The sequence below is a fragment of the Aulonocara sp. 'chitande type north' Nkhata Bay genome, linkage group LG19, assembly GCF_057382095.1.
Source record: "Aulonocara sp. 'chitande type north' Nkhata Bay isolate Kocher_YH1m ecotype deep benthic linkage group LG19, A_spYH_male_GT1.1, whole genome shotgun sequence".
Taxonomy (NCBI): domain Eukaryota; kingdom Metazoa; phylum Chordata; class Actinopteri; order Cichliformes; family Cichlidae; genus Aulonocara; species Aulonocara sp. 'chitande type north' Nkhata Bay.
Window position 1 is genome coordinate 8571163 of NC_141362.1, and position 10837 is coordinate 8581999.

Here is a 10837-nt window from a genome sequence, read left to right on the forward strand (position 1 = left end):
CTGCTGTCAGCTCTCGGTATTTACAATCCAACCAAAATAACGTTTACAGTACTTAATATTAGTGAAGGAAGGGGGGAAAGGGACATTCGGTGGCTTGAAAAAAGTAAATTCTAGTGCAGGTCTAAGTGAGCAGGCCAGGAAATCCCATCTAAAAGCGATTATTACAGTCTGAGCCACGTTCGCTGTTTGTTGACTGAGGCTAAATGATCACAGCTTCCACCCCTCGGAGAAAATCTGAACCCAGCGGGTGTCTGTTGTGTCTCTCCGGGAGGTTTAAGGAGGGGAAACATTTTGAGAACCACTGACCCACTCTCTGATGAATGAGCTAGAGCGTGACCACACCCCCGTTTACTCACCGTGTGTGTTTATTGGCTGTTGGGAAAAGCGCTCGCATGTGGCTCCTGTCAAGGGTTTATACTATTAAAACTCCCCAAACTCCTCCATCCTCCCTGACACTTGTTGCTGCTGTGCGCGCACCACCGGGGAGAGGACACCTGAATCGCTTCAGCATTTCTTTTTAGGATTTCCCGCGGGGAGTGATGAACTCCATCGATCCTCAGTCCCATCACCAGCACCACCACACCTCCCCTACCGTCGGTTCTCTCCCACCCAAAGGCGCCCAGGAGGCCCCGGATATGGCGGCTGCTGTCTACTGCGACAACTTCAGCAGCATGTACCACCAGCCGAGCCTCCAAGGTGCGCAAAGGCCCGCTGGCTACGGCCTCGGGGACTACGCGTCGTCTCCAAATCCCTACCTGTGGCTCAACGGGCCGAGCGTCAACTCGTCCGCTTCATACCTGCACGGCAACAACCCGTCGTTCATCCCGCCCTCCTACGGCTCGCAGCGGCAGTTCATAACAAACTCACCTGGATTCGGCGGGCCCGACCTGGGCTGGTTGTCCATCGCCAGCCAGGAGGAGCTGCTGAAGTTGGTCCGTCCACCCTACTCCTACTCGGCGCTCATCGCCATGGCCATCCAGAATGCGCACGAGAAGAAGCTGACCCTGAGTCAGATTTACCAGTACGTGGCTGACAATTTCCCCTTCTATAAGAAGAGCAAAGCGGGCTGGCAGAACTCTATCCGGCACAACCTGTCTCTCAACGACTGTTTCAAAAAAGTGCCGAGGGACGAGGACGATCCAGGTACCGTGAACGCATCACAGAAAACGTTATTAGTACATCAAAAGTGTTGAGGCGTTTAATACATGGAGTTTACTCATCGGGAGGGCTCAGTGGTGATCAGTTAAATAGAAAATTTCGTTCAATCAATCAAAATTGAAACTTTTAAAAATTAATATGAATAGTTAAATAACTTCATTTTATAGTGCCTAAGCAGATATGTGCGTAAAACCCTGGTTGATGCTTTGTAAAGTGTTTTTTTTTTTTACTGCCAATAAGTCAATATGATCAGGTCAGGTATGTGCTTTTCATATTGCAATGGAAAACAAGTAGCACTACTTTATATAGACAGACGGATAAATATGAGCAGACTGTATACAATAATGTAGTACAGTTTATGTTCCTCTGCACTACCTTCAGTAGTCTATTGTAGTATTTTTAAAGCAGTGCTTGTATTGTACACTATGACTGGAATGTTGTTTTTCATTCTAACCTGTACTTCAGTCTAGACTAGAAAGACAGTCAGCTCAGGAAGAGGTGCCAAGAGAACTCCCAAGTGTCCAGTAGTGCAGATAATAGGAAACTAGGGATGGCAGTATAATACAGTACATTTTTACCTATTGGATCTTAGCTTCCGTGACACAGACATCTCTTATAGATCATTTCTTTTAAGGTTCATTCACATTGCTTTGATTTGTACTGTAAAGTTTGACGGGAAGCTTTAAAAAATGGCATCAGAAAGAAATTTAGGATTTTATTTAGTCAGACAAATTCTGATCAGGTAATGTTTCAATATTACAAAACTGAAGTAATTCAGCTGTGATGTGTCTCTCATTTCCACTTGCAGGGAAGGGGAACTACTGGACGTTGGATCCAAACTGTGAGAAGATGTTTGATAACGGAAATTTCCGCAGGAAAAGGAAAAGACGATCGGATCAGAGCAGCGCAGGAGGAGCAGCAGCAGCAGCTGTGGGTGCCACAAAGGTTGAGGATGGTAGGCCGACAGCGGCTGCCCCACTGAAACCCTCAGACAGTCCTCAGCTCCTGGGGCCTTCCTCCCCAGAGATGGAAGTGATGAGCGAGAACCACAAAACATCCGCATCTGCGTCCCCGCCTGGACTGGCCTCCTCTGCTCCTTGTTTTAATAACTTTTACAGCAATATGTCCACGCTCAGCTCGGGGGGCCCCAGCCGACAGGGGTCCCTTGGACTGGTGAACGAGCTCTCGAACAGGAACATAACCGCCCTGAGCCCATACCACCCCAACCACAGCGGGCAGGACACGGGGCCATCAGAGCACAGCGAGAGCTTGCATTTTAACCGTGGAGTGTACTACAACACGTTTGGCGGAGGGCAGAGCGGACAGTTCAACAGTCACTTCTATAACAGTTTCAGTGTCAACAGCTTGATCTATCCCAGGGAAGGCACTGAGCTATAGGACCTGCTTTAACCACAGCGTCACACTGTTGCAGGGACTTATTTTTGCTCTATGACTCAAACGCATGCTTGCATGCATTTATTTCTGCAGCGAGATCTAAGTACAGGCTGGGTTGCACTCCACCACATAAAAAAACACAACACTTCCTTCACCGATCAACATGCCAGACAGATTAAAGAAAACGAAATATTTTTTAAGTTAATTTAACTTTTAACATTAAAACGGTGGAAAGGTCAGCCTGAAAGTGTAACAAAAATGAAGCACTTCTCTTTTTTCTTCTTTTTCATGACTATATCAAAGCTCTCAGTGGTTTAAAAAAAAAAAAAGGCTGCCACTGAAAACTGCATTTTTATTTTATTTTTTTTTTATTTGAATGTTACTTTTGCTTTTTAGATAAAACCGCTTAAGATGTAAACATGCATTTGCCAAGTGTGGCCCATTTTTCTCCGGAGCAGCCAAATTCTTCTATCAGATCACATAGTTGAGTCGCAGTCAATGCAAATCTGCCAAAGTTGCCTTCGTGAGACCGCCATTACCTCAAAACAACAATCACATGACATGAAAGTGCCCAATACTATGACAGGTTTCTTTGTATATTTAGACACATAATAACTGATTTCACAGACAAGTAAACTTAAACGTGAGCTTGCCTTATTTTTTTAATATCTCCATGTTGACTAAAACCGCAGCACTAAGGCTCATTTAAATACGCGTGTGCTTTATAAATATGTATTTTTGTAAATTATGAAAGTAGTTGGTGACTATTTATGCTATTTATGCAAATAGGCTTTTTTTTATCTACTGTTGTCTGAACATAGTTTGGTTAAAGCAGAATATTAGCTTTGCAAAACGCAGAAGAAATGCTCTCACTAAACCCCCAGATCTGTACACTAAAGCTATATCCTATACTATGGTTTCACTCAGGATTCAATGTGACAATCACTGAATGGCTTATGTATCTTCTGTTGCCTTTGTTTTTCTTTATACGTTATATTCAGCACATAAGCAGATTCATCTACCATCACAAATAAATGCTGTGTGCTATCTACTGTATTGTCATGCATCCTTTTAAACAGGGCATGAGGTGCATTCAGGTCTGCATTGTAATTTAAATGTATTCCCCATGAATTTACTTTAATTTAATAATCAGTTGTAAAGTCAAACAACTTGCATAAAAAAAAATACTATGAACATTTTTTTTAGTATGTCATGTTCACCTATTATTTACATATTATTTTTATTGTGTGGGTCTTTTCAAGTTCCTTTTCCAGCTTTATAAATATTCTGCTTGTACTCAGAGTTTAACAAGAATCTATGGCTTGAGTGTAGTGGTTTAAAGTCAAGTTTACAGCACGACTCTTTTATTCTGTTTAGTCCATTTTTCTTACTTTCAGATCAGCGATTAGTGTTTGTCGGGTGGTTTTTGCTCTCAGAAGACAATTTTAGTACCAGGTAGTTTGCCTGCTTATACCGGGCCTCCTCCTGCCTCTATCTGCCACTGCTAATGATGTTCAATACGTAAAAAAAATAAAATAAAATGACACCAAAACAAAAATTGTTCCTAAAATTAAGAAAAGTTCACACGGATGCTTTCACATTTCCTTAGAATTTGGGAAATTCCCCAGAAAGAACTATGCAGTTTTGTACTAATTATAAGGAAAAGTGAGACAACTTCAAACTTCCAATGAAAGACCTCCAGTGAATTACTGACGAGGCTAAAGTGTCAGCTGATCTCCAGATTGCGATATTCATCTAGAGGAAATCAAAACGCGGAGAGTTAAGTTTCCAGTAAGGAGTTAAACGAAATGTTTCTCTGAGGAAAATTAATCCTCGAAACTTTCAACACGTACATTTCTGAAGTATGTTTTTTTTTCTATATTATTGTTCTGTCAATATTTCTGTACAGCATTACAAAGAGATTAAACTTGTACCCTCATGATACGAAAACATGCTTTGTTTTAAATTTACAGCCTGCTCTGTGTGCAACTTTTCCTTTCTCCTGTCACGTTTGCAACATTTACCACTTCAAAGGGAACAGCAGATTAATATTTTTGCGCCTACTTCTAATACTAAATATGCTCCACAGGCAGAGACGAGCTGTGCTCAGTTCTGACCAAAATTAAGAAAGAAAGTTCAAGGTTGGAGCCGGTCCAAAGACTCAGCAGTTTACAGACGACTTCATACAGAAAGAATACGTGAAACAATAGAGCCATTGTGCTCTGTCCTTTATGCCGGTCCCCATGTATCAATTAGGGACTCTCTGAAGAGAGGTGAAGATATCCCCCTTAAGTATCTCTTTGTCTCCATTCTCCAGCAGTGTTTGTCCCAAACTGAGAGGAGGCCATGTTCCTTTGTTCCTGCTAAGAAACGATGCATCGAGAAATTCCCTCTGCAAATATTTGCCACCCATTGTGCAGATTAGGGACAATGATGTGATGATTTATTTAGTTTTCACTGTTTATAATTCACACCATGCATGTGTCCAGGTACTTAAGCACTGTGCCGTGAAATTGACATGACTGTACTTTCTTATTATCTCGGATTTGCGTCTTCTTTCTTTTGGCCCTCGGTTATGAGAATGGTTGCAGACTGCAGGGGAGGGCGTGGGGGTGGGAGGGCGTATCGTTTCCATTTAGAGGATCCAAACATAATTAAAGGGGAAAAAAATATTGTCATAATGTAATAATAGAACATTGTTTAAAAGCATTTCACCTCATGCCATGCACTTGTGTGACCCTTGTTTCATTAATAAAAATCTGACCTACTAATTAAGCCCTATTAATGTAGCTTTTCACGATCGCAGCTTCGTAGCCAAAGAGTCATTCCAGTGTGATCTAATCTGTAAAAGCAAGGATCAGTTAGCACGTCGTGTTTCTTCTTCTGCGCTCCTCTCCAGCGCTGCGGCGACTCCTGAGCGACAGTCAGATTACCTAGATCTGACCTTCGATGTCAATGTACATCGAGCAGACGGTTCCGGAGCTTTTCCCATCCTGGTGGACTTCTCCAGAGTTGTCCGTGAATGAGCATTCCTGCTGCCAAGTGTGAACTTTTCAATTAGAGAGGATCCACTGACCCAGGCTCTGTTTGCTCACCTTCTTTTGTGCCTGGAACATTTGGCACCCCGTCCTAATTTGGCATTCGCGCGGCCCTATTGGGTGACATTTGAAAAGCAGCATTGTTGGGCCAGCTGGGAAGCAGGTTAAATACTAGACTGCTGGTGCTATTTCGATCAGTGACTGTACAGTGTAGGCCGAATTCAAGTCCCAAAACGACCCCACAAGACACCCCCCCTCTCCTCTCCCCGAACCCAAATTGTTCCTCTGATAATAGACAGGGAAGAGGTGACGCCTCGCTAATGAGAAACATCTTAGAGGGAGCACAGAAAACAACTGTTCAGTCTCGTCAGCATGTTTCACATGAAGGGCCGGAGATCAACTTCATCAAGGATCCCTGACTGCGATGTTAAATAAGCACAGCAGAGTGATGCTGCGTCGGGCCGGTGGCTCGTTTCAGGACACGGGACTGTCAATGTCCCGGAATGATCCACGAAAACAAAACAGGTTTTCCCCATGTCTGACAATAGCAACTCTTTCATGCTATTAGGTCAAGTATTTTATAATTTGACCTTGCTCCTTAACTTCAATTTGATGTAAAGGTCAAACCATGTCTGTGAAGCATCAGTGCCCCTTAAAAAACAATTTTATTACTTCATTATTATGATCATCTACAGTCTTGTGGAGATAAATAGTCAATTTAACAAATAAGATTAAATAAAGGAAAAAGTAATGTGAAGGATAGCACAAATTATTGTGCTCTTTTTTGTTGCTTTCTGGCTTGTCTTTAGCAACTATAGAAGGTTACAGGTGCTTTTCTTCAATAAAGTGATAACAAAGTCAATTTTTGGTGGGTTTTTTTTATATTTGATGATGTTTTTGGTCATAATTGTGCAGAAAGAGAGAACATTTTAAAGAAGAAGCCATGCACCACTCAATCTGAGAGTAAATGCTTCAAGTTACGTTACCTGTGAACACCATTCTGACTTTTAATTCTAAAATTAAAAAGGAGAATAATAGTTTTGGCATGTGTAGAAAAACAAATCTTGGTGGGCTGCGTACTGTAGAAGTGGGAAGGTGGGGAGGGTTGAAGTAGTAGGGTGGCTTGGGGGGGTCTTGGGCATGATTTGATCCTGGAAGGCTCAATTAAGTGGTTCGTTTACCCCTCGTGTGGAGCTGGTGAATTGGAGCCAGGTCAGCTCCGGGTTGAGATGTTGTTCATTATTTTTCCGCCTGTCGGATCCCATGAGTGGCCGCTGGAGACGGTGGCTGCTCGGCGGCCGAGGAGCAAAGGGCCTGCCGGTGGGGTACGTCAAACACACTCAAAGCCTCTCCCCTTGCCGAGGGGATTATGATCAACAAAGCATGTCCCACACCTGCACCAGCCAGCACAATGGAAACTCCGCGGGCCAATGGAGACGCAGAGAGAGACCAGTTATTAGAGGCCCCCGCCAATGTAATGGATTACATTAACCCCTTCTGTTGTTCTTCCTCCTAGAGCTTAAACATTGAACTGACGGAATCCACATCCCATTGAGAAAAACTTTAGCAACACTTTGTTGCAACAGCTTTTTCCAGTCTGTCCACTCACCAGTGGGGATGCACTTTAACTTCACTGCTAAGCTGTTTGGTGACCTAACCAAACGCTGTGAGGGTTTGGGAACGTTTGGATAGCTCTTCTTACCAATACGACACACTGGTGGTGATTGTACTAAAGGCTTTAGTCTTATATAAGTATATGCAAAACTAGTTGAACTAAAGATACTATTTTTTAATGAATGTTTAACTTTTTGGTCACTTTTGTTTATTTATTTTAATCCGAAACAGGGAACATTCAACAAACTGTAAATACAGCAGCAAGGCCTACCCAGTGGGTAGGTGTGGAGTTACTCACAACAGGCAACGTTAAAAAGTACTTAAAGTTAATAACTTGGTTTTTCAACACAGGTATCATATTTTAGCTTAGTGATGTGTAAACAAAATAATTCCAGCTCTTGGTTGGATATTGTTGAGGCTAGCCTGTAAATCCCTTAAAATATTGAGAATTAATTGCGTTTTCCTCACACTTCACTCACAGCAAGGTGACTGGTGATTTGTGGTCTTTCTGTTTTCTATTTATGCCCTGGATTGAGTATGCCAATAATACATTGACCTCTACAGGTACTTTTGAAGCCTGCCTTGGTTACCAAGCCTTTGTTTCCAGCTCAAGAACGAGAGGAAGATATTTCATCCATCCAGCTCCATCTATGTTGCTGCCACTGAGTATGGAAAAAGGCTAAGGCCGCCCTCCTCAAAACCACGGTTTGACAAACAAAAGGGGAACCCCTCAGCCTCGCAGTGCTCCCCGGGTCAGAAGGCTTGGCTCCAAGGACATTTTCTTTTAACATACTCCTCCCAGAAACTCTCTCATAGATTTATTGGTCCTTTTGAAATGGAGAAATCAATCAGTTCATCTGCAGACTGTTTTAAATTGTCTGCTTCTATGAGAATCATCACTATCATCCCACATGTCTGAAGTCAAACCATCCACTTCTAGCCCTCTGTCTATTGTCAGATGAGGGTAGAGTCGAAAATATGTGTTACTACTCTTGTGCTGTTGTTGGTCCATCATCTTAAAAGCTGAAATCAAACTGAGCATTAATAACAATTAAAAGTGCCCATTGCAGCCACTGTCTGTACTTCTGTCTGTACTGAACGTCTCCCAACTCTGCTGCCCCTTCTTTTCTTTTCAGGCATTTTTCTCAACCAATCAGCACTCAATCGATGCACAGCATCATCCACACGAAGCAATGTGCAATTGGAATCTTTGAAAACTGGATGGGAGGATGTTTGTGTTCGTTGAAAACCCTTCGCTGGAGGGTCTCTGTTGGCAAATACGTACCAGTTCAGTTTACATTGTGCAGTAACCTCAACATGTTTTACATTGTAAGGTCAAGACCCTGCAATAATACAGTGAAAGACCCAACAATCAGATGGCCCCCTTTGAGCAAGCACTTTGTGACAGTGAGAAAGAAAAACTCCCTTTTCACAGGATGAGACCTCCAGCAGAACCAGGTGAGGGGTACAAATACGTAAGGTGTTTGCTCATGATACAAATACGTAAGGTCTCAAATCGATTTACAAATTCTGCAAGACCTTATCAAACTTACTTTGGACACTCTCCCCTCATCTCCAGCAGAAGCTACAGTCCCATTCCTATTGAAAGAAATCCCTTTCACACCACTTGCCTGCTTTCTGAATACCGATTCCACTTTTACAATAAAATCTGTAAAGCTGCTGCCGGTTGTCTGGGTCTGCTGTCTGAGACCAATTTGTGGTTAAACATGACACTGCTGCTAATATTCAAACTCATCACACCAGCTTAAACTAGAGTGTTATTAACTGCACAGCCACATTCGCTGTACAACTCTTGTAGTGGTGTCAATAACAATATTACTCCTCCATATTCTCCATGTCCCATTTCTCAGACTGTATCAACAAGTAAACAGCATTGTTTACCCCAAAATGTGCAGCAGCAACATGGTTTGCGAGTGTGTTTGGGGTTTATTTTAGGTGTGTTTTGGAACAACAGAACAGGAGGATACTCAAATATTTTCAGTGGAGGAGGGTGTCAGTCCCTAGGGAACCCGTCATGGGCAAATTGGACCAAAAGCTCAGTGGAATGCACATCATTGCCCTCGTCCTCACCCCCTCCCTAATACTCCCACCTCCACCCCTTCCACACACACACACTCCCTTCTTTTCTCTTTTCTCCTTTAATTGGGCCCATTTTTCTGGCACCTCCCCAGATCACACTGTCATTTTACACTGCGTAATAAGCTATTAGCCCCAGCCGGACCCGGTTCCACAGCCACCCCACGCTAATCAACATGGACATGGCCATTGTGAAGGACTGGTACTCAGGACATCACAGTCCTGCTATTGTTATTGGCTGGACCTCAAGGCCCTGGTTGCCCATGCCTTGGCTCACAGAGGGAGGAGGTGGGAGGAGAGGGAGAAGTAAACAGAAGGAGGAGATCAAGGAGAGGTGAACTCACTCTCGCTACCCCCCTAGGAAACAGCGAAAACAAACTGTCACACCTTTGGTTCAGCCATCCTGCTTTGACAAAAATATGACTTTCTACCTCGTCCTAAAAGAGCAGAGCGCCTGTTAGAAAAATGCTGATACTAGACTTGTAAATGAAGATTTTATTCATTGCGTATTTTACCACCTCGAGTTTATCCAGAAAGTATTCTGGAATGTGTATTTTTCCGTCTGTCTTTACCTCCTGGATTTTTTTTTGATACATTTTTTTAATCTTTGTTTTTGTATGCCACATTGCAAAGTGTTGGGCACGTGGTGCATGACAAAATACATAAAAATCAGCATGAAGGGAAATGGCAATCCTGCATTGGGAGCATCTTTTCATTGTGGGGTGCTCAGAGGTTTGGTCTACTACAATATTTTGTTTTCTCAGGTTGGTCTAACAGCTTAGCTTGGCAAACATGACACTTTTGTTTTCTTTACTTCTTCCATTTCACGTTTCAACACCCACAGTTCAACCACAAACGTACAAAACTGCGCTGTGCTGCTTTCACACATTCGTAATAAATATCACAAATGTTGTTTATTTGTAATCAAATTGTGTAGTTACTTATTTCACAAAACCTTTGTTAAAAACATTTTAGATAAGAAGTCTCTGGGCCTGCCTCAATGGAGAGGAGCTTTCCTCAACCATATAACAGCTCCTGTACATGTCTCAACACCTCCAGGCGGAAAATCAGGGGGTTAGACGAGGCCTTGGCACTGCAGACCGTCTGAGGCGCTAATACTTGCACAAAGACTTGGCAGGGAGAAAGCAGAGCTGTATTTTATGTTGGAGATATACATGCTTCAGATTCGTTGAAGATTGTCAAGCACTCATTTGTTACCAGGAGTCAATTCTGAACTCCTGCTGCAGAACTGATATACAAGTAGGTAAATCAAATGTGAGGTCTGTTGATTTATCCTGCTGGAAAGCTAAATAGTGATAGATTTTAGGATTTTATTTTGCAAGATATCAAGAGTTTTTTAAGAGAGTCTGTGCATGTGTGTGTGTGTGTGCGCTTGGTGGAATGCTGGAGGGCAGGCTGGGACTGAGGTGTGAACAGGTGCAACAGGGGGAGTCCAGGCAGGCGAGTCCCTGTAGTTACTATGTGAGTCTGGCTTGTGGTTAGATGTTGGAGTGGGGATAAACTTCTTCTTTACT

General features: G+C 42.9%; 1 protein-coding gene across 1 annotated transcript; it reads left to right on the plus strand.

Moving 5' to 3' along the window:
- The first annotated feature begins 437 nt into the window (after positions 1-437).
- On the plus strand, positions 438-4485 carry foxi2 (forkhead box I2). The gene is made up of 2 exons (XM_086275656.1): positions 438-1143; positions 1967-4485. The coding sequence occupies exons 1-2, from the start codon at positions 540-542 to the stop codon at positions 2554-2556; spliced, it is 1194 nt and encodes a 397-aa protein (XP_086131782.1). The 5' UTR covers positions 438-539; the 3' UTR covers positions 2557-4485.
- Positions 4486-10837: the final 6352 nt, after the last annotated feature.

Coding starts and splice junctions, on each gene's coding strand:
- foxi2 (XM_086275656.1), top strand. CDS start 540: ATGAACTCCATCGATCCTCAGTCCCATCACCAGCACCACCACACCTCC. Junction 1,144..1,966: donor GAGGGACGAGGACGATCCAG/GTACCGTGAACG, acceptor TTCCACTTGCAG/GGAAGGGGAACTACTGGACG.